This window comes from Carassius auratus, chromosome 13 (assembly GCF_003368295.1).
Source record: "Carassius auratus strain Wakin chromosome 13, ASM336829v1, whole genome shotgun sequence".
Classification (NCBI taxonomy): Eukaryota; Metazoa; Chordata; class Actinopteri; order Cypriniformes; family Cyprinidae; genus Carassius; species Carassius auratus.
In genome coordinates, this window is record NC_039255.1 from 15,042,675 (window position 1) to 15,067,002 (window position 24,328).

General features: G+C 37.9%; 2 protein-coding genes across 8 annotated transcripts in view; one reads left to right on the top strand and one right to left on the bottom strand.

Annotated features, from left to right (window-relative positions):
* The window catches only part of camkmt (calmodulin-lysine N-methyltransferase), a 90,537-nt gene extending 77,853 nt beyond the window's left edge, over nt 1–12,684 (bottom strand). The window contains exons 1-4 of one of the 2 annotated variants that reach the window (XM_026278658.1): nt 12,517–12,683; nt 12,294–12,376; nt 11,976–12,154; nt 11,351–11,415 (exon numbers count right to left, since the gene is read on the bottom strand). In XM_026278658.1, the coding sequence (XP_026134443.1) occupies nt 11,351–11,415; nt 11,976–12,154; nt 12,294–12,376; nt 12,517–12,523 (334 nt within the window). In that variant the 5' untranslated portion in view covers nt 12,524–12,683. Of the gene's footprint in view, nt 1–11,350; nt 11,416–11,975; nt 12,155–12,293 lie in introns of both variants that reach the window. The other variant, XM_026278657.1, reaches the window with a different exon arrangement.
* A 613-nt stretch (nt 12,685–13,297) lies between these two features.
* prepl (prolyl endopeptidase like) lies at nt 13,298–23,573 on the top strand. 6 transcript variants are annotated; one of them, XM_026278649.1, is made up of 15 exons: nt 13,298–13,584; nt 14,018–14,146; nt 14,236–14,302; nt 14,382–14,594; nt 14,671–14,797; nt 14,867–15,083; nt 15,174–15,365; nt 16,071–16,277; nt 16,350–16,525; nt 16,794–17,010; nt 17,090–17,236; nt 17,837–17,963; nt 19,799–19,890; nt 20,207–20,348; nt 22,883–23,573. In XM_026278649.1, the coding sequence occupies exons 1-14, from the start codon at nt 13,483–13,485 to the stop codon at nt 20,324–20,326; spliced, it is 2,133 nt and encodes a 710-aa protein (XP_026134434.1). In that variant the 5' UTR covers nt 13,298–13,482; the 3' UTR covers nt 20,327–20,348; nt 22,883–23,573. The 6 variants fall into 6 exon arrangements, with proteins under 6 accessions (XP_026134434.1, XP_026134435.1, XP_026134433.1 ...); XM_026278650.1 differs by lacking the exon at nt 22,883–23,573 and adding an exon at nt 22,225–22,410; XM_026278648.1 differs by lacking the exon at nt 22,883–23,573 and having other exon boundaries at nt 20,207–21,959.
* Nucleotides 23,574–24,328: the final 755 nt, after the last annotated feature.

Here is a 24,328-nt window from a genome sequence, read left to right on the forward strand (position 1 = left end):
CTAAACTAAAATAACCAATGAATACTGAAAGATAAATTCATCATTTTCTGCAAAAATATTAAACATTTCAACATTAATAATAATAATAATAAATGTTTCTTGAGCACCTAATAAGCATATTATAATGTTTTCTGAATGATCATGTGACACCGAAGACTGGAGTAATGATGCTGAAAATTCAGCTTTGCCATCACAGGGATAAATTAGATTTTAAAATATATTGAAATGGAAAACAGTTATTTTTAAAATTGTAATAATACTACATAATATTAAATTGACTGTATTTCTGATCAAATACATGCAGCCTTGGTAATAATAAGCCACTTTCAAAACCAGCCCCAGAAGTACAGTAGTGTATATAGATGTTCTACAAGTATTTGTGTCCTGTGAAAAGGAAGAGCAAAGCATGCCCTTTTGAAGGCTCACAGCCCAAGGCCATCGCCAGAAAGTGCAGGAAAGAAATAAAATGCTACCCAAAATACAAAATCGAGTAAAAAGGTGAGAGCGGGAGAAGAGGTAGAGTGATAGAGGTCACTAGATTGTAGGTAGATGGAGGCTGAGAGTGGAGACAGAACACTAGAGTGCTTTTACAACTCCAGCAGCAACGATGACCTCAGAGTATCTGTACTGACCAGCAGCTGTACTGTACGTTTCACTCATCTAAACACTCTCAAACTAAAACACCTGCTTGTATGATTGGGATTGAGATTAGATCAGTTCTCACTGTACTGTCAGTGTGAGATTAAAAGTGTGTTGTAAGACAAAGCAAGATTAGATGCATGGATCCTTCAGGTTAGATATCAATTTCATATGCAAATTCAAAATAATTTGAGCGCAGAACGCAGAAAAGATTAGTAACGGTCACTAAAAACAGTTATTAATCTTTTACACACACACACACACACACACACACACACACACACACACACACGGAGATCCAAATTTCCAAATTTCAAGGTCCCTGCTTAGTCCTATTTGAAGATAGTAGTAGGGCAGTTTTATAATGCATGCTGTATTCCAAAGCACAACATAAAAAAAAAATAAATGAAAGGAATTTGCTTCGTGTGAGTTACAATGAATTACAATGAAGTCCCAATGCTCCTTTTGTGTTTAATAACCAGAAGGGTTAGTGTGTGAGACACATCTAAACTGACAAGCCGTCTCTGTAGACGTGAAAAGTTGAGGGAGTTGTTGGCCATATGGACATCTGATCGATATCTCTGAGTATCTGTAATGCACTTGTCACTAAGACAGACTGCAAGCCAAATTGATAGAGTCCACGCTTGTCTTTGATGATTGTGTACTACAGCAAAGGTGACATGCTCAGGGCGGCCTATCGTGCGCTTGGGGTCACTCTTTTAAAGTGCAGCGGCATGTATGTATCTGTAAGAGAAGGGTGAGGTGTAAATGCATCATGTGCACACTTGTGTTTGTGTGTTTCTCTCTAATGGTCCTCGGGGGCAGGGAGCTCCTCCATCAGCAGGGCATTAGCACTCTGTTGCCCCGCCTGGGTATCGATGGGTCACTGTGGTGATGCCACCCCCTAAGGACCACCACGCCCTCTGGACCGTCTGGCTGAGTGACCTCTGACCCCGGGGCTGTTTGGCAGGCCTGCGTTGACTGCGACACAGTACTGGCCATTGATCTTCCACTGACACCAGGACAGCACTTAACACTCCGACTGTGGGAGTAATGGAGCCTGCCCGCTGTTATGACTGACCCTGTCTGTGTGTGTGTGTACACAAATGTGTGTGCACATGTGTGTGATAGACATTGTCATTTCCCTCACTGTCCGTCTCTTATCAATATTAATAATGAACTTCTGTATATCCAGACAAAAAAACAACATTGTCTACTCAAGAGATTAATCTTTCCTCCCATCCACCCCTCCTGCATCTTCACTCTTTTCTTCTACCAGGCTGATTCCTGGAGCCAATTAGGAAGTGTCATCTCAAAAAAGCACCATCTTTTGTGAAAAGTCACATTTAACCCCAAAATTAAATGAAATTATTTGAGGTTTTATTTTATTTTAATTATTCATATATTTTGAAATATTCTATTCTATACCATATAAATTATCAACTTTTGGGCATATTCTTTGACATACATTGGAGAACCACACGAAAATTGTATGACTTAATATAAATATAAAAGTCATTCTGTGCCATAATATATATTAAAATACCATGACGCTGCCATCAGATACCATAATAACCGTACCATAATTTATATTCAAAGTACTTTTTTGCAAGAGTTTTAAGCCATGACTGACACAAAAACTATAAACAACAGACAGCAGAAAAGAATGAGTCTTATATCAAAGCCAACAATGGCAGAGAAGAGAACAATTCAACTGTCCTTCCGTTCCACACCCTCTCAGTTTCTCTCTCATGGCCACAAGCTTGTGTCTGATCACTTCATATCTGCAGCCCATCTCTTCATTATTTACAGTAATAGCCTGTCAAAGCCATGCATTCAGGCTCTCTAAATAATGTGCACCCACAGTTGGGCAATGTGCATGGTGCATGCACTGGCCAGTTAGAGCTCTCTCCCGGTGGCAGCCCGGGGCTAGCTGCTAAATGGAATGCTTCACCTCAATTGAATGGGAATCATTTCTCCTTTATTTCTCCATGTGCATGACCTTGTCTTTCTTCCCCTGTGTGAGGTGAAGGACGCAGGGGGCTTGCCGCTGGCTGGTGGGGGCTTAGTAGAGGCTGGAGAGGAACATTAGAGAAGCGGTCTTTACCAGACGTGGGCCCGGAGCCCAGGTCACGGCAGGGGAAAGAGGCTCTTGAGTGATCTGATTGCCTAGTGCAGGATGCGGCAGTCCTTAGAAAGGTTGCTAATAGCATAGCCCCCTTTTAGTGAGCAGGACAATACTGGCTAATTCAATCTGATGCAGAGCTCTTGTATACACACAAGAGTACACACAAATGTAGACGGGCGTTTAACTGAAGAGAAAAAGCAGCCAAAAACATGCATGCGGCTACACCAACGCACACACATATGCGCGCATTCCTGTCGAGGTCAGGCTCATTCGCGTATTCGTTCCTTACAACTACTTTCTTGCACAGCTACGCGCACCGCGGACTGGAAAAGCTGATGTCACTTGTTTTGAATTGATTGCTAAAACACTGGGTTTTGTGGCACAGGAGAGAATGGACTTAAATGATTCGCATTGATTAGTGATGTCCCACTTTGGAGCACGCTATGGGTTTCAGCTCATACTCGCAACAAGGGTAACGGCACATCATCGATGCGCACACAAGCGTTAAAATGAGAGTGAGTGAGCGGCAGAACAAGTGCATGAGTTCAGATAGACTGAATTACCTCTTCACACAATGTAATGTGACACTCCTCAATTAATATCTTCATCACGAGAGGAATTAAGAGTCAATCTAGCATGTTAACCGATTCCAATTTTAGCACCACATCGAGTCATTCAAAGTTCTAGAAAGTAAAAGGGGCGGAATTTCTAATAAACCAGGTGTTTTTAGACCTTTTACATACTAAATGCACAACGGGGGAATGTTTGACCGATCAGATAAGGCCAAACTAACCATTTTGCAAAGTCTGAGAGTGCCCCCAACTGGACGCTTGTCAGACTCTGGCACAATTAAAAAAGCTAAAACAATTAGAGCAGAGACCACCGTATAACCACCACAAGAGGTTTATAAATGGCCGATCTAAAAAAAAAAAAAAAAAAACACCTAAATAAACATGCCTTCTCTCCACAAGTATCCCTGTGAAGAGTTTCAGCAATGTGTTTTTCTCACTGTGTCAAAACACAGAGGTCATGTGAGAGGCATTCACTGCCATTTCAGAGGCCCCAGGTAAGAGAGATGCAATTAGGACGCTAGCCCGATCAATTAACCAGCTCTCCAAATCTACAGTAATTAGCTTCTCCATTGTGGAACAGTTGTAAAAAGCCACTTGGCAAAGCAGCGAAAAAGCATCGACTAGATTGTTTGGAGGGAATGTGGGTGTGTGTGTGTGTGCGCATGTACGAGTATCATTGTGTGCCACAAATTGTTATACAGAGTGTGATGTGATTGTGTGCTGGAAAAGGGGTGGGTGTCCGTAGGCTCTTAAACTGGAGTACTTACAAAACAATAGTGCGTCTCTCAAACGGCAGTCAGATATATGAAAATCACGCGCATCGAAATTTGCAGTTGCGTTACATTTGAAAAACTCTTTTTTTGAGATGGGATTGACAGGCATGTAACTAAAAAGCTCAGTGGGGAGGCTTGGCATCATCTGGCCATTGGACAGGCACTACAGCAATCCCACATGATCCTTTTGGGCCGGATGGGCAGGGAGAGGTGGGTGAAAGATTCTGCGTTCCGATTGGTCAGGCTACGCTCAATGCATTTTGTGAAGCATGAACCCCTGGGCTGGGACTAATAAATGACTTCTCCTTTCTACTGAAGATTACGTCCCCTCATGACTCCAACAAGACAATGAGACAGGAACCAATCTGCTGGAATAGAGGTGGGCCGCTTAGAGCTAGGTGAGAAGGTAGAAAGAGGAAACTATATCCATTCACACCAAGGCCAGAAATCATCACCCTCATGTTGTTCTAAACCTGTATTTATTTTGTCATCTGCCAAACACTAAGATGATATTCTGAAGAATGTTTTCCTCCATACAATGAAAGTCAATGGGGTCAAAAACTGATTTGGGGGGAAACATTTGGGGTCCCATATTGGTTGGACAAAAAATAATAATAATACTAAGCTGTTTCACTATCCAAGTTATTCAGGATTGGAAAAACATGAGTTTGAGTAAACATGTCAGTTTTCATTTTTGGGGGAACTCTTCAAACATGTTTATACTTTTATAATAAGACACAAAATACTACCTAGAGGGTTTGAAAAGTAAGAGAAGTGTGGGCAAGAAGCAAAATTGTGGGGCCTCTGTCCTGTCCTGAAAAGCTAGCGATGTGAAGCGGCTTGCGGTACATATGAAAAAGTACAGACAATAGGCAAGCCAAGCAATCAGCCCGCTTCTATACAACTCCTCTGCGCTGAACCCAAAAGCAGGGGCTGTGGGCTTCTTAATCTTGCTTCTCTTGCCAGCGCAGGGATCTGGAGGTGTCATATTCCTCCAAAACATTCCTGCTCCTTTCGCTCCAAATGGCCGACGTTTTGTCGCCAGTGCAGGGCCCCTGTAATGAACCTGTGTGTAGGGGGGGCTTCAGAACTCAATGACTGGATGTAATTACTTCTCTCCTTTTCTTCACTCCCTTTCTCCACATTGGCTCTCCCTCCGAGCCGTACCGGCCCCCAGCTTTCGGGCTGGCTGGTCAAATACAAAAGGCAGGCTGCCCCGAGTCCAACTGGGGGGGAATGGAAAGGGGGAGTGTTTCAAGAAGCCCCCAATCAGCTGTCAATGACACACCAAGCGACTTAGCAATCTTCACCAATGTCCGCAACCTTAAAAGAACTGACCTTGACAACAATCAGACAAAGCTGGTTGATTTGAAACATAATCTATGTGATCTATGCTGCCAAGGTAAAACTTAATTCATTCTGAGTATCAATGTTATTTTTTTATATTTTTTTTTTTTATATTTATTTGATAAAGATCATATGAATGCATATTTTGCATGACTCTCTTATATAACACACCTGATTCAGATCATCAGCTCATTAGAAGAGAGCTCAATGCATGAACTGTGTTCAGACTGACTGGGTCCCTACACAGTGTTCATTACTCCCCGCTCCCTGAGCCCAGAAAACCCATTGAAGTTTACTTCACTTCAGAACATTCATTCATGGATTTGCACTACGCTTGCAGTGTCTTCACACTTGTCTAGACGAAACTAGACAAGTGTGAAGTGTGACATAATAGAACTCTGTAAATATGTACAATTTAAATTCATGTCTCGCACACTTTAATGATCTTTAAATGGAACGTATACGTTCCTTGCAAACTTGAACCATGGCAGAATATCCTGTAAAGTCCATTTAGCCGGGCACTTACGGTCGAAGAGAAAAAATGTCTGAAGTAATGAGATATTCATACAAAATGTTCAAAGTGGGAGCGACTGGAATTGTGAACCACTTGTGAACACTTAAAATTAATCCTTACAAGCCAAATATTTTAATAACATTGTTAAATGGAACAAAAAGTCTCAAAATGAATATCAGTTTCATATACTGTACTTGTGAAGCTGTACTACATTCACTTACAGAATGTTTTTTTTTTTCAGTGTCATTTTTCATTGATTTAGAAAAAAAAAAAGTACAGAATTTTAGCCATTTATCAGTTATTGCCCATAACATGAAAATAAATTTGGGCTTATGATATTGACCCAAGTTTAGTGCATAAAAGAAGATAAAAAAGGTAAAATAAAAGTAAATCCAAAATAAACCCTGTTTTTGATTTATAATTAAACAAGAGATATACACATGTGTTGTTATCAATTTTTCATCATATAAGAATAAAGCAGATAAGTTTTAAACTAAATATAATATACAAATTATTCAAATGAATGTCTCTAAAACACAAAAGCCTATCCAAAAAACACATTAGGCATGTTAATTTGGGAAATTAGCTCACATACATGTAAACCAAAAGACAGCACTTACAAAAATAAGTGTGTGAGAGAGTCATTACATTGAGTGCTTTACAGACAAACATACATTCAGAAAGCGCACACACACACACACTTCCCTCCCAGATTTTTGGAGTGCTGCCCAAGCTCTGAGTAAGAGGTGGCTATTCACATGCCTTGTTCTCCACCAAGACGCTAATCAGATAAATGATCTATTTATTTTAAAACATCATCAAGTACATTAGGGCTACTGGAGTCCTGGCATGGTTGCTAGGCAAATCAAGGGGGTGGGGGGCTCGATACAGGCCAAAGGGTGAACATGAGCATTTGAGGGGGGGTCCACAAACATACCAATGTGATGACAGAAAAGTGCACTCTGATAGACAGAAAAATGAGAGACAAATTAACTGCATTACATTAATCACTTACAAGTCCAATGGGAGCAACACACATTGACTCACAGAGAAAGAGAGACCTATGGGTAACCTGTTGTTCTCCATACAAAAAAATAAAGCTGCTTGAATGTACCACGATGGTACTATGGTTCTTTGGTCGTGGTACAACAGAATGCTTTTTGGGACATGCATCACAGTACAATTATAATTGCTGCACACATATCATGGAAGTTCAACTGTAATCTGAATAGAGCGTTCAGCGCGGGGGCGTGGTCACATTAGATATAATGAAGGGAGACGTGGAAAACGGACATCGCATTGTTTTCATATGGATTACTTTATCACAGAATATTTGTTTTCGGTGACACTTATTTCGTTTAAAAGCATGTCAAGCTTTCTATAGATATATCTCTCATGTCTCTTCGTTGAGTATTCACGGAGTTACAGTTCATTTTAATGACGTGTTTGTAAATTAAGATCAGTGCAGACAAGGCTGCAGACAGCACACCTTGTTTGTTATCTTTATTTTATACGTGCACAAAGTTCTGTTGTTATTATGTCTGTATTCAAAAACCTCCAAAAATAAAAATAAAAAAATAAATCAAGTCTTTCCCTCATCAAAGTCTAGCGTTACTTTTGAGGCTAGTTAGTTCACAGTAAGTGAATAGTCACAAATGTAATGCATGAGGGGCAAAGGTGCATAAAACGTGAGAAAAAAAAATGATGGGGGAAATGTCTAATAATCAAGTCTGGAGAGTGAATTTCTAGGGTGTTATTACTTTCTTCTTTCACTCCCTCCCTTCTAATTCCAGACTAAAAGGGACCTTTGCAACAAAAGAAAAAAAGTGTTATCTGGCTACTAAGGTATGTTGGTAATTACTGTGGCATTACACACCACACAATATCCCTGCAAAGTCTAGTATTGTCATTTTTTTCCTTCAGGGTTCTCTTTATCACATCTTTTAGCTCTAATACAGTTCACCCCACTGCTGACTCCTGTAGCCATAATTAAGAGCATTTGATTATAAACTTGTGCTTATATAGAGAACCAAATCCTTTTATAATGCCATATTGCACATAGCCAGTAAAAAAAAAGAATGTTATGTTTTATAATAAAGCTTCACATAACAATATTATGGGTCAGTCATTTATCATTCAGCAAAGAGTCCTGGTCAGCTGTGGGTCACTCAAACACATGCAGAATTTCCTGTAGGTTGCTTTAATATGAAAGCAGTTTTTTGCCTTTTCACCAGTGGCACTGATTGAAGCCACTTTCACTGTGTACGATGAGCTTTGGACACTCTGACACAGAGCTCTTACACACAGGGTTATAAACTAACTTTGAATTAACTGAAAAAAACATTTTAGTGTCACATGACAATATAACAACAAAAATATATATGTATATGTAGCATTAGAATATAGTACACTATAATTGAATGTGATAAAAAATCTTAGTTTTAACTTCTTAAAGATGTAATATTTTTATCCAAATTATGAGAATAAAGAATATGGTACTATGAAATTAAAGTCATAATACTATAAATCAAGGCCCTGTGGAAAGTGACAAAGTGAAATGGTGGGTGGGTGTATTATATATATATATATATGAATGATTTCAATTGTTCATGATTCTTACAATAATGAGACAGTTCCTAATAAAGCTTACAGCCAACTGGCGAGAAACTGTTTTATTCACTCGCCAAAGGCAATTCTGACTGGAATTCGGCGCTTCATGAGTGTTAATTGTGGACCCTGCCTGCACACGTTCATCAGGCAGGTCTGCAGTAATGAGGGCCTGAGTCTGGTCAGCGTGCCATCCTGTAAACAGCCTGAGACCAGTGTTAATTAACTCTCACCAACACAGGAGAGGAGAATAAGGCAGAGATGGAGAGCCAGACCTCTGACCTCTGCAGGTCTAACCAGGCCTCGTTGGACAGCCTCATACTGAGCTATCAGTACACTGGGTCCCCCAATCTACATAATTGCCCAAGCAGGGGGTAAAAACAGACCGGCATGTGAGTAGAGACCATAGGACACACACAAACAAAGTCATGATTCAAATAAAAATACACACACACACTAATTACTTACTAAGATATGAAAAAGTCACCATCACACGTGGATTTGTGATTGTGGTTCTGAGGAAACCCTGCTTAGACTGTTAGTAAGCCTGAAGTCATGATTTTAAATTGGATCAGTTCCTCCACCTCATCACGTGACCCCTCTGAAGAATGTTTTAACTCGGGATGCAGAATAAAGACTAGACTGGCTAATAGTATCCTACCAATACCCACTGAGTTTTGTATTTGGTGAAAATTAACTCAATGAAATATGCTAATATGCTGAATTAATGATACAACTTTTCTGAGAGTGTTAACTAGCTGAATTCACTAATCAACCAGGTGGTTGTTTGTTGACTAGTAGTCAACCATTGCGGTCCAACCTGGCAAAAGAGTTGATTTAAGGTCTGGCTGGATAGTACAGGCCACTTTCAAACATTGGACAATTATTATTTATTTAGTAAAAAAAAAAAAAAAAAAAAAAAAAAAAAAACAGTATTCTATTTTTATTGTTACATTCACTTATCAGCAGCAAAATAGCAGTAAATGGTAAAGGAGATGCACTTTATTGTCACTATCTGTGCAATTTGACTTTTTTTTTTTTACTTCTTTGACTTATTTGGTGCTGCTGGGGCAAAATGTTGAGCCATAGCAATCATCAATGACGCCAAGCCATCTGCAACGTTTTCTCACGTTTGAAAAAAACAATTTCTTACATGCTTATACTGGTAATCTCATGCTTTGTTCACACATGATCTCTAAATGACAATGTACAAGTTAATTTTCTGGAAGAGACTGTGTGAAAGCCCCTACTGTCTGGTTGGCACCTGCTGGTAGATGTTGTAACTACATTATCTGGCTGCAAAGAGCCCTTCTGAAATAAGTATCGCAATTCCAGACTACATATGCAACAACTACATTTTCTCTTTAGTTTTTAAACCAACTCTGACCCGAGCACATGACAGTGGAGGAGTGGTTTGAATCCAAACCAGTGGTCAACAAGCCTCTCTAAAGCTCTTCATGTCCACCCAGCATGTTCAGAGAAGACCTTCTGTGTCCCTCTTGATCCCTGCTGGAAACAACAGCACTTAAACCCACAGCACCGTCAACCCTTCCAACCCTGACAAGTTGGATCACCGTAATCCATACATTTGGATAGCTAATCCACATTCAGTGCCTCAGAGGACATAGAGACCTTTCGGCTTGTCAAATCCTGAGACGAGGACTTTAAAATGGGTATGTAGTGTGGGTAATACATGGGGCACCCCCCTTTGTAGACAATGAGCCTGCCCAGCTGAGCTGACAAGGACATAGGGGGAGATGTTTGGGCTTACCAATGCGTAAGATCAATTAAGGGTGGTTGAGAGGAAGGTCTGAAAAGAGAAGCGATGACCCTGCCGTCGAAGAGAGCCATGCCGCCCCTTTTCACTAATCCAGTAAAAGAGCCAAATATTTCAAGACATATCAGTCCACAAACAACTGGAAATCAGTACAGGACCACACTAACCTGGACATCTGACAAAAAAAATGATCTAAAAACATCTGAGCCACTGGGGTATCTGCTGAAAACTGCTTGTGTGCTCAACAGAATAATTAAATACATACAGGTCATACAGGTTTGGAATAAGATGAGGGTCAGTAAATAACGACCGAATTTAGATTCCTGAGTGAACTGTCATTTCAGTACTGCACTTCAAAGAAAAAGCACAGTAATTATAATTGCTTAATTTAAGGAAAATGGCTTCAGTTACAGTATAGATCATAGCCTTAGAGACTGGATTTTCATCATATTTCAGTTTGGACAAAATTGTAGTTATTGTGTTTTAACTTTGCACAGCAAATTTATCATAGAGTCAGCTACACAACACACTGCTGTATAGAACATCTAAACTTGCATACTGCATAAAGTTTGTTTACAGTACACCTGAATTACAATTCATGGCAGGCAATGAATCAGTTAACTGTTTCTGCAACGTTGTTCAGTCCCCTATACTCACTTAACTTAAATATTTGTAATTTTCCCTGACATCTACATTGCTTATTTAATTATTGCCAGCCATACAACATACTGACTCCTGAACAGTGAACGCTATGACTGTTCAGACATGTGCTGGGAATTTACTTTAACACTCCTGTCACAGACAGGAGTCAATAAGTTGCTGATAATTAGGTGCTTCTAAGGCTCAAGTGTGCCTGCCCCTGGTGGATGATGGAGCTGCAGCTTGATCTGACCTCCTGCTGCCTGCCATAGGATATGTTCTGTTTAAGATTACAAAAAAAAAAAAAAAAAACTGCTGTATGAATACATTAACATGCACAGAGGAGTCACTCACAGACATTTCCTGTGTTGTCAAAGCTGCTGAGCACCTCATCCACTCTAATTGGTCCAAGATTGTCTCTGAAATGCGTTAATAAGAATGTTAGAGTTTTAAATATATAATGAAATAATTACAAAACATTAGTGTTAATAATTATAATACCATAATCAAAAGACTTAACGAAGCAGTTAAACAAAAACATTTTTTTTTTTTTACATTTTCTAATAGTTTATTCACCCATTCTGAAATAAAAATATTTTCAGAGAAAAATGTGAAATGTGTGAAATATTTTCATACTTAGCATGATTTCTGACTTAGCATGATTTAATTTAAACTTGGAATATACGTCATATGATAACCTTTATGGTTCTTCTATGGTGCTTTTTTATTATATTATTATTATTATTATTTTCTGGAGTTTGACAACTCTGGTCTCCGTTCACTTTCATTGCATGAAAAAAAGAAGTGAGCATAGTTCAAAAATTTTTTGTGTTTGACAGGGGGGGGGGGGGGATATGGGTTTAGAACAACACAAGGAAGTAAAAGATGGCAGAATTTGCTTTTCTGAGACCTATGACTTAAACCTATAAGTCCATATACCTATAACCTGTAACTGTACTCAACACTTTCTCCAGCATACCTGAGTAAGGCACTGTACTGAGGAAAGATTGCACTTCTGTACTCCACCCACTGCCCCTCCGATGTCTCCTCTGTCTCTGAGGGAGTGACCCTGCTCCTGGAGAACAGGTTAAAGGAGGAGAACCTCCGCACAGACACCTGCTGAACATCTGCACTGTCGAGCTGCTTCTGCTTCAGAACCTGCATTGTGAGAGACGCATAAAATACTACCACTGAGACACATCCATATCTCTAAGGTGAAAACGCATTGTATAACGCATTACATTTACGCTTATTGAACCAAATACATGCAATCAGCTGTATATCGAAGGAGAGTCACCTGTCGCAGAAGAGCCCAGCGTGCACGGGCCACATCGGTTCCACAGTGAGGGTCGTGATTTTGGAGATTGTTCGCATGCATTTCTGTCGCAGCAAACGGGGGATCATTACATTTATTCATGACAGAGCAACCTGTTCGATAAGATCCTATTTCATGCGGAAAAAGGCTTATCACAGTATAACAACAAACGACAACGGAATGCAGAGTCTAAGCTAAGGCTTACTTGGCATATGTTCTCTGAATGTGGTTAAAGTCGACGTTTACTAACGTTTTTACCAATTAGCCGGTAATGCGCTGGTCTCTGTTGCTTAGTAATACAATCCCATGCTACTTCCGTACACCGCCTCCTCCTCTTGTTGCAGGAAGAAAGGAAATCCAGTTTACTACCACAGTCATCGAACACTCCGCTCTACCGGCTATCATCTATGATTGATGATTCGATTACTCTTGCCTGGACCAGATGTCATATTTTAGCGCCACTCGTGATGGGGAGTCCGACTCATTTCCGCGAATCGGTTCTTTTGAACAAGTTTTAAACAACAGATTCAAAAAGCTTTTTTCGTTGCATGTTAGTTTTGAAATACTGTACAGCCACATTAATGGTGCGCATATTCTGGAATAGCGGTGTTTATTTTAAATTCATTTGTTCCAGCTGAGATTGTTGCAGCCATTCAGCTCATAAATAAGCAATTTAGAAACTAAATATTAATTGCACTTCACATTGAACAATAAAAAAATACTTTTATCAGCTAATTCAGTTCCCTAATCTGTTCTTGGTTCGTTTTCATGAATGTCCAAAGGAGTCGGTTTTCGGTTCATGTCAGAGTTGTTGATTCCATAGACATAATAAATAAATTAAATACACAATAAATAATGCATTTATTACGTCTATTGTTGATTCTACAACCGCTCGGACTGATTCAGTCTGATTGCTAAATGAATCATTGAGACCGGTTTTGTGAACCGATTCAACCGATTAATTTAAAAGATTCGAATCAAAAGAACGGACAACGCTAGTGTAAATGCAGCACTGGTTCTACACATAGCAGCACATGGGTAGAAGGGAATTTAGTGTTTTGAATGTGATACGCAGAATCTCAATGCACTGTATATGACTGTTAAGGCAGCAGTAAGACGCCGACTATTTATAATCAAACACTAATTAGATAGTGACATATTGCTGCATTAAATGAATCTGATAAGTTCGTCTTGTCTGCTGCTTTTGCGGTCATTTTCACGCAATATACATCGGAGGAATATATACCCATTAATCTCGCGGTTGTACACTGAGGTAGGATCGCCTTAACTCACTGTTATGTTTTCGTCTCATGTACTGTTGCCCTTTGTATTTTACATAAGCTGCGATGAAAGATATGTTACTTACAATAGTACGAATACAGACATGGAAAGGACAAAACTAGCAGCAGACTGTAAATCCGAATGCAGAATAAATCATGTCTGCATCATTACGAAGTCAGATGACATGGGAGATGTTAAAGCATGTATTCAAAGATATATAAAAATGTAGAAACAGCCAACATACCCTCAATATTAATGTAAAGTTAATGCATAACATTTTTTTAATCAAGATCAAGAAATTAAGGTTAGAAATATATTATTATTTTTAATTATTACTAATATATATATATATATATATATATATATATATATACACACACATACAATGGCATACATAATAATAAAAACAGACTTTGATGATTTAGGGATCTTCTCAGACTACAGTGGAGCTGTCTAAAGACCAGCTACAGAAACTCAGAGATCAAGAGCAGCGTTTTAAAAGAAGATTGCATTCGGTTCACAGGAAGTTTGCAGTTGTACCAGAAAATTCAGAGGTAAGTAAATGAAGTGATGCAGAGTGTGTGAATTATATAATCTCATAAATTATAAATCTGAATGTTTATTCCCTCAACATCTTCTCAAGTTCCAGGGACGGCATCATGTATACTTTGAAGATGGCAAAGGGATTTACAGATCGACCCTGGGACACGGTGAAAGATACTTAAAAGAAACCAAAGTAAACACCGTTTTTAACATTCCAACTAGAAACAAGGCAATGTTTGCTTACAGATGATCAGGAGATGTTGGAGGTGTGCAATGCAGATTGGGGAGGAGATGGATATGGAACCATCCAGAGGGTCAGACTCTCTCCCTCAGAGACCATGCTGGCCGTCACTGTAAAGAAAGACCACCACGAGGAGACCAGATGTGTGTTGGTTCATTTAGGTGGCCTCATCCTTCGTCAAAAGGCCCCGTTGGTTTTAGATAATGTCCTCAGCTTCGGTAAGATCTACTATAATTGAAACTTTCTTGACAAAGTAGCATTCTTTTCCTCCTGAGTTGTCCTCTCTCTGTGCAGAATGGGCCACAGATGACGTCCTCTACTACAGCACACAGGAGACTCTTCGCTGCCTATGTGTTTTCCGTCTTCATCTCAGTAATTCTGAGGTCAAAACCACCCTCGTTTATGAAGAAAAGGATCCAGAGTAAGTGTCTAATTGTCGGTGAAGAGTGCTTTTGGTTAGCATTGATGTGGTCTTCTGCCCGTTCCTCAGGTTCTTTGTGGAGGTCAGTCGTTCCAGAGACCAGAGGCTGGTGACCATTAACTGCTGCAGTAAGATCAGCTCTGAGGTGTGGTTTGTTGACAGCAAGACTCCACTCTTGTTCCCCACCCTCATCCAGTCCCGTCAACCTGGACTGCTTTACCACGTGGAGCACTCGGACAACTGCCTGTTCATCCTTGCTAACACTGGAGCAAACCAGGAGTATCAGGTAAGAGGATCAGTATTGTATAAGACTTAAGCAGTATTGTTCAGAACGAAATTATAACTGTGTTTATATCATTTTTTCTCTAATCTCAAGCTGCTTAGGGCACCTTTAGCCTCGCCATCAATGCCACACTGGGTGCCGTTGTTCAGTGCTGTTCCTGGAACAGTCATTAAAGATATGGAGCTGCTTCAGGATCACTGTGTGTTCACAGTGAAGGATTCACAGTGTCGAGTTCAGATCCAGACTCTTAGCACAAAAGAGCCCCGTCAGTTTAACACTCACCAGGTGTGAAGAAGAATCGCAAATTCACATACAAAACAGCCTAGAGTGTGTTTTTAAAGATGCTGAGTTAAAGAGACATGTTTTATTTAGATTGTAGATGTGTTTTACTCGATAGTACTTGATTTTTTATTGATGCATTTGTTCGTATTAGGTCCTAGAGACCGTAATGATGTATATATGCATTACCATTAAACATTTCTGAAAGATCATGTGACACTGAAGACGGGATGCTTAATAAAGCTGAAAATTCAGCTTTGACATTAATATAAATGACAATAGACGAGTTACTTTGTAATATTTCACAATATTACTTTTTTTACTGTATTTTTTTATCACCTAAATGCAGCTTTGGTGAGCATAAGAGACTAATTTAAAAAATAAATAATAAAAACTTACTGACCCTAAATTTTTTTAATGTTAGTTAAATTATTAATTTGAAATACAGCATAGATTTTGAAAGACCTAGAATATCATCATTGAACCTTGGAATCTTTACTATAAAGTAAGCGTGCACTTTTAGTCAGTTGTATAATATAGTTTATTTTTGCGTTCTTTTTCTTAGAAGGTATTTTATTCATGTTATCAAGTTAAAATTTTGCTTTTATTCATTTTTCGCCATGAATATCAACCTGAAACTTCACATTAAGTAAATCTCTTTGATATAATAAAAGGCTGTAGACTCCATTAATGTTTCTGTTTTGATCATAGCTTCCTCACTGGGCCTGTGATTTATCACCTCAGCGTGTTGGAACTGTGGACAGAGGTTCATTTGGTTTCCTCCTGTCCTCTCCAGTGCACCCACCTGTACGCTACCTCTTTTCGTCCAGAGAACAAAAGCTCTCTGTAACGGAGGACAACACCAAGCACATCTCCCTCACTGAGTTTAACACGACACGTCTGCAGGCAACCAGTCAGGTATGAGTCATTTATATGCGAGAAGTCTTAAAGCTAGTGGCACAAAATGCTACCCAATGCCTGTGTTTTCAGGATGGTACAATGGTGCCTTTGACTCTCCTCCACATGCCAGCATTATCTGAGCTGCACAAGGCCCCACTGCTCCTGCATGTCTATGGAGCTTATGGTGTTGATCTCAGTATGGCCTTCAGTCCTGAGAAGAGAATGCTGCTGGAGGACGGCTGGGCTCTGGCCTACTGCCATGTCAGGTACTGAACTACGACTCGAATTATCTTTTTTCATAGGTACATTACCATTGAAAATGTTTTCATATTTAAAATAAGTCTCTTATGCAAAACTGAATTTATTTGATCAAAATTTCAGCAAACGCACATATATTCTGAAGTATTACAGTTGAAATATTACAATTTTGTGGACAGTTGTGAATGATGAAATACTTGGGATTTGTAGTCCTGGAGTATTAATAACAACAGAAGCATGGAAATGCATCTTTACAGTGTGTTTCGTGTTGGTTAGGGGCGGTGGTGAGCGTGGTCTAGCGTGGCATCAAGCAGGTTCTGTGCTACAGAAGCGGAGGGGAGTGGAGGATCTTGCTTCCTGCATTCAGACTCTTCATCACTTGGGAGTGTCCCGTCCTGCTCTTACTGCCCTCACTGCTCGCAGTGCTGGAGCTGTCCTAGCGGGGGCGTTGTGCAACCATAACCCACTGCTTCTTAAAGCTGTAATTCTACAGGTGGATCTTTAATACACCATTTCTTACACATTCCCTGAGCCTTGTTTTCATAGTTATATGAAGTTGTAATTCTCGGCAGGCACCTTTTCTGGATGTTCTTGGCACAATGCAAGACCCTTCCTTGCCACTTACTATAGAGGAGAGAGGGGAGTGGGGAGACCCCCTTATGAGGGAACACAGGGATAACATTGCCTCTTACTGTCCCTGTCACAACATTATACCTCAGGTAAATCACTCAGATGACACTACTGCTACCTTTAAAACGTTTGGGGTCAGTATGATTTTTTTTTTCCTAAAAGAAATTAATACTTTTATTCAGAAAGGATGTGTTAAATCGGTCAAAAGTGACTGTAAAGGCATTTATGATGCTACAAAAAAAAATTATATTTCAAATAAATGCTGTTAATATTCTATTCAACATACTGAAAAAATAATTGCATCACTGTTTCAATATTAAGCAGCAAAACGGTTTTCAACATTGATTTGATAATAATTCATGTCTCCAGAACAGCAAATCAGCTAATTATAATGAGCATATTACATTGTGGTTTCTGAAGGTTCATGTGATTTTGAAAACCGGAGTAATGATGCAGAAAATTCACAGGAATAAATTACATTTTAAAATATATTCAAATAGAAAACTATAATAATATTTTACAAATATACAGTTCATACTGTACTTTTGATCAAATAAATGCAGTCTTGCTAAGCTCAAGAGATGTTCAAAACCATTAAAAACCATACCAACACAAACTTTTGATTGGTTGTCTGCAGTGTGAGTCTTATCATTCAGAATCAGAAGTCAACCGTTTCTTTTCTTTAACAGCTTTACCCATCCACGTTGATCACTGCATACTCGGAGGACCGTAGAGTTCCTTTATCTGGAGTCATGAAGTATGTGCAAAGACTAAAGAAGGCCATCCAAGTGTGTACCACTCGGGACGGTGTTAACAGTGAGTGTAAAAATGCTCTATTCAGCCTTTTAAAACATCTTTGCACTTCTCATATTGCTCTAACACATGAAATAAATCCATTTAGCTCACAGGTAAGAGGTGTGCACAAAGTGGACTATTACAAATCATCACTGTAATGCACAGCCTTGACTGGAGCATTGCTACAGCAGTATGACAAAAAAACAAAAAAACAATAATAATCAATGAGTAAATATATTTATGTAATTGTTCAATCAACTAGACAATAAAGATGGATGATGATATTAACTGAACACTGGTGTATTTGATCATATATCTGGAATCTCATTAACCTACAAAGTGAATGATAGTATCAAAACATTACAGCTTCAGTATTAAAAACTACCAAAGTGAAGTATAATGGAAATGAACTTGGAGGTCACTGGCTGTAATCCCAGCTCTCAAATAAACCCCTGGGCTTAAGAGAAGCACTTACACTCTCTCCTCAGGAGAGAAGAGCACTGATCTGGAAACAGGTGATGTGGAGCGATTCCTCTCCATATCAACCTGAGGTCAGCTTGTGTGAGACGCTGTCAGCACATCTTAGTCCAGACTCCCTCCGTTAAACTTCCTCTCCATCTGTGTGCCATTAATTATCTTTATTAAACACACAGACACCTTCTCTAACACCCCACACACAAAGAAAAAAACTAAAGTTCCTCTAATCTGTCCCATTCTTCTCTCTGATCACATATGCTGCCAGCTCAGACGATTAGATTGTTCTATCAGTCTATCAGGCAAGGAGATAAGGAATAATACACTAGACTGTGCCAAAGTCAGGAGGAGGCTTGTGAAACATGCGTCCGTGAGGAGGAGCGGGATGGAGAGAGACACCGGCGGCCGCACTGCAGATAAGAGGCAGATCACAGAGTTTTAAGGATTAGGCATATGATTTTTACAGTCAGCTTCACTTCAGAGAGATCCCATCGCCGGGGGGAAACAAGGCAGCCAGGCAAAGGAGTGGGCCAAGCGCACCTGCATGGCAGCCTCTCATCATCCACTCTGTTTCAAGTGCTGGATGTGATGCCCAGGTGTTGTGATGGAGAGCCAGTGTACCGGATTACGCTTGGATATTGTCAGTCTAGTCTTACAGATTCAGTGTGTTTGGTCCCATAACAAACATAAAATAGTGTACTGCAATTTCTTTATTTATCTACCATTAATATATATATATATATTTTTTTTTTGCATCTTACATTTAAAGGAGATTTTACTAACTTTTTCCTTATTAAAAAGTTTTACACCAGTGTTTTTGTTAACTAAAACTACAAAAATAATTGTTAAAAAATAAAATAAGATATTAAATATAAGATGAAAATAATTCCTGTTTCATGAGGAACTAACTGAAATACTACTGAAGTACTAAAATTATTTAAATTGATATAAAATAAAAAAACAAATAAAATGAATGAAAAGGAGTACAAAAAATAACTTTAAATAAAATTGAATGAAAACTGAAAAGATAAAATAATTAAAATAAAATAAAAAGTTAAAATAATTATATTAGTATAAATATAAATAATACCAAAAGAATACTCTTTTACACACAAGGAAATTAATACTAAAAAAAAAAAAAAATAATTCACATGCATTCAAAGACTCCAGTTAAATGTAAATAATATTAACTACATGTAAAACGTTGTTATGTATGGTTCACATGAAATTTCATCATTTTCTCACCCTCATTTTGTTAAGAAAAAATAATAAAAAATTTTTCTCATAAATGAAAAACTTGTGGCTGCATTTCTACAAAAGCCTCTGTAACTGATGTCAGTTTAAAATACATGTTCACCTGTGCCTTTTTATTTGACATGTTGAACGAGTAGCACGTGTCCCAGTTGTCATTCTGGACCTGCAGCCAGGAGGCGATCACTTTGGCCCTGAGGATTTGAATTTGTCCTTGAATGAGGTACATACAAACTCAATTTGAATCATCCTGCACCTTATCAGAATGAATTGTCACATTACCTGCTTCCAATGTTAACACACTCGAGCATAATACTTCACCATGCTGGCTATTATAAAGCTTTGGATCAATCATTAAGGTTTTCATTACATAAACTTTGTGATCATGTAAAACTTAATTTTAGCATTATAGATATACATTTTTCTCTGTTTGATGTCACACTTCCATGTATACTGTACTGTTGCTAGAATACTATTAGTGAGACTAACAACTTGTGTTTACAGCTTTGACATGGTTTATTTTTTATTTTTTTTCACAGAGTGCCCGACAGTTAGCCTTTCTTTACACAGAACTTGGACTAGACCACCAAAAAACTCGACGGAGACAAAAAGAGAGGTCAAATAACCTGACTGGAAAGTCTCACAGACCACGAAACTAAATTATGTGTGTGTACTGTATGTGTGAGTACTTATTTTTCTTAATAAACCAAACATTTATTTTGTTGCATAGAAGTTTTTTAATTAAAAGAACAGCTTGCATTTGACAGATAGATGTCCATATACTGTTTGTCAACTTGTCAGTTCACACGGAACACAAACAGTATAGACAGTAAGACACTTAATGTTCAATGAACAGTTCAGTGGACCAATGAGATTTCAAAGTGGGCAGGACTTTGGCACTGTTTAAATATTTGAAGTGATCTGATTCTTAATGTACTGACAGACATCTATCTGGTCACTCACCACCCAGTTTGGCCATTTTCCCTCTGGCATTTTTGAAATCCATAAATGAACCAAACGTTTGGCTTGATTTCCGGACAGATCATCAGGAAGTTACAGCTCTCTTTCAGCGACATCGCTTGTGCCATAGTACCTCATGGTTTTTTCTATTTCTTCATAATCATAACACTCTGCGACGTCCTAATACTAAGCACAACAGTTTTCAATGGAAGTCAATGGGGTAAGGCAGGGCATTGTACACATTTAAAAAAAGGATTAAAATCTGTGCGGAATATAAATCCAAGAATTCCTTCTACCTACACCAGCAGTCCCTCCACTATACAAACAATTAAAGGACCACTGAAAGGGCTACTTTTACTGCTCAAACTAGATATTTGTGTATGAAATAATGCTTTTACAGAAATACAAGCACTGCTTTTAAATCTAAAAAGTCTTGCCCCAAAGACTTACGTTGCAAGTACATAAAACGCCATTTTTGTATGTACTTCCAAACTGAGGGATGAATAAAAGTGATTTCCTATTGTAATACGCATGTCACAGATGATCAGTTTTAACTTGCGTTGAACCTGTGAACATTAAGTTAATTCTCACAAGTCCATGAGGAGCAGAAAGACAAATCACTGAAGAGAGCCAAGACCACACAGTTATTTCCCTAGATCTTCAATGGCTTTGAAATCGTCTGGAATTAGGATAATGGGAATGACTTGTCAGTAAATCCATTGAAATATGCACTAGTAATCCTTAAATGACATTGTGAGAACAAAGAACATTAATAGGACTCCTCCTGAATGAATTCGGAGAACATTTTTGACTCTGGCAGATGAAGTGCTACAAAAAATAAGTGTGTAAACTGAATGTTTACGTTTTCACCTGGTTGTATAGCATTGTTGGGCTTACTGGATCTTGGTCAGGGTCAACCTGGGGTTCATTTCTCGAATATGAGGCCTCCCTCAAGCATGTTTCACAGCGACCATGCAGAACCCATCCAACCACTTCTTCAGACAGAAATGGATTAATAATAATATCCTATTAGACAGATGTGGAAGAAAGATCAAAGAGGGCCCATGGTAGTAATGAAACATGATACGGTATGGTGGATTGCAGATCTGCATAAAGAGCCTTTTTGTTAAAAAGCTTGAAGGCTAATGTTCCTCACTCCACGGTAAAGTCCTCCACGTCATATCCAAAGTCTCTCATATGAGAGTTGTAAAAAGGGCTGATCCAGGTTGCTTTAATGTTCTCAAAATGACTCAGTTTGTCCGTTATTCCTGAAGTCATACACTGAATTATACGTTTGTTCTGTATTCAACAATTAATTTATCTCGATCACAACAACCTTTATAATCGTTCCAATCATTTAATATCTAAATGTGAACATTTTAGATTGTCAAAGTTATTAGTCTCTTGTAGAACATAAGCTGGTGTTTTGTCTTATCCACAGTTTTTGCTTTGTGTAGACATGTTTCAAAGTAAAATACTAATCATCACCCTGTAATGTACAGCTGTAAAATCAGTTTTATGTACTTTATGGCATGTGTAGACATAATTATACCTATTACAGGAGCGCATTTAAACAACCTCCTCTTACTTGAAACAGAATATGCTGCAGGACAGAACCATTGTGAAGGAGAAGCATGGCTTTTGTGTGCCCATCCAAGCCATCTACACTCATTTCTCAAATAACGCTACAGCTGGAGGGAACTCACAGCTACTGAAAAGATCATTGTTTTTCAGGCCAGCATGATACACTACTACTTACTTTTTCCTGTCTTTTTTTTTTTGTTAGGCCAGTTTTCTTACATTAGCACATTATGATGTGTGCAGGTACATTGAGTTCTCAAAGTAACACTACACATACATATATATATATATATATATATATATATATATATATATATATACATCTCCAAATGTACATTATGTAGGATTTTGTATTTAGCATTTTGAAATATGAAACAAGGGATATTTTATATATATATAAATATATATATATATATATATATATATATATATATATATATATATATATATATATATATATATATATATATGCGCAAATATATGAAAATTACTCAAATTAAAATAGAAATAATTTAAAATAAATATTAACAATAAAATAAAAATTAACTTTACCAAAACAAAAAAAAATTAAATGAAAACTGACATTTAATACAAATATAACACTGTAATAATGGGTAATAACAATTTACCATTGTTTCATGTAAATCTTTTTTTTTTACTCTATTTGCCTGTAGTGTTTTACCTTAAAGATCAACACTTACCTTTGAGATCTCCAACACCATCAGCATTTGAATGATCGTGGATTAACCTGATAGACCGGAGACTGCTGCCACCAGCTCTTGCATCGTGACAGCGCCACAATTGTAATGCTCATGGCAATAAGGGCCAAGATGCATATAATGATCAGCCAGAAAATAATCTCTGGAGGGATGCAGTAGCACGCTTTGCTGGAATATAACATCAGGACCTCTTTGGGCATCCCAGCATACAGCTTGATCTGAGTGTACTCGTCCTCCTTTCAGTCTCCATCCCTCTCAACACACAATAATACCCCTCCCAGAGGAATATGGCAGAGGTTAGTAAGGCCAATCACACACTGCCTTGGCTACATATTATTGGAAAATCAGGTAACTCAATCTTGGCATTGGCTATGCCACAAAGTGACAGTTTACAATGCTTTAGTGTTGCTGACAACTCTCTACACAGGATTCTCACACCCCTCTGAAAATAACCACAATGCCTTTAACTCTAACATGTAACACTTTAATTAGCAAACTAAAGCCGGAGAGTTAGCCAGCTAGCTTTTTTACTTTGACAAATTGGCTGGCAAACTTTTACTTTTAAATTATTTAGTTTCCCATTTGACATATTCCCTTGTAATCAGATCTCTACAAGACTTAAATTAAGAATCCTGTCCAACTTATAATGCAACTAATGTAAAGTGCAACTTAAGTATATTTTATTAATGTTAATTTCGCATTATATATTTAAAATATATATATATATATATATATATTAAGTCTTATAATCATTACCAAAAATATAGATTTTTTGCCTAATTTACATTGTTTTGGGCAACTTCAAAACAAAATATTTTAATAATCATATTATTATAAAAAAAAAAACGTTTTAAAAATTGTTTTTGACAATTGAAATAGTTGAAATTATATATATATGTAAAAAAAAAAAATAGCAATGATTCCTGAAAATGGTAGAAGAAAATTTTTAAATCTACTAAAATACTATTTAAATTAAAATGAAAACTGAAAATCTAAAAAAGCTAATTCAAAATATTTATAATATAAATCACATAAATAATAGTAAAATAATACTGGTAATAATGAGGAAAAATAAATAAATAACAACTAGCTTGCAAACTCTTATATTACTCTTATTAAAAAAAAAGTGCCTGATTACACCAAGACGAATATTTGGTGCAATGATATTTTAATTTGAATGAACGGCTGTTAATGCAGCTGCTCTTAAATTATACAATGCATTCCTTGTTACAGGTACATAACTTTTTTATCTTTACCATAGGTCTGGAACTAAATAAAATCCAAATTAAACCAAAACTTGTTCTGCGATTTTCAGAACAGGCTTTCATGATGCCCTATATAGCATAGCACTCATTACTAGCCATAATGCATTTTTAGCCTCGGACTAATGGAGCCACATAC

Excerpts from the sequence above, each read along its gene's own strand:
- prepl (XM_026278649.1), top strand. The coding sequence starts at position 13,483 with ATGAATCTGATAAGTTCGTCTTGTCTGCTGCTTTTGCGGTCATTTTCA. Across the intron at positions 16,526-16,793 it reads CTGGCCTACTGCCATGTCAG|GGGCGGTGGTGAGCGTGGTC; the intron begins GTACTGAACTAC and ends CGTGTTGGTTAG. Across the intron at positions 17,237-17,836 it reads GTCACAACATTATACCTCAG|CTTTACCCATCCACGTTGAT; the intron begins GTAAATCACTCA and ends TTTCTTTAACAG.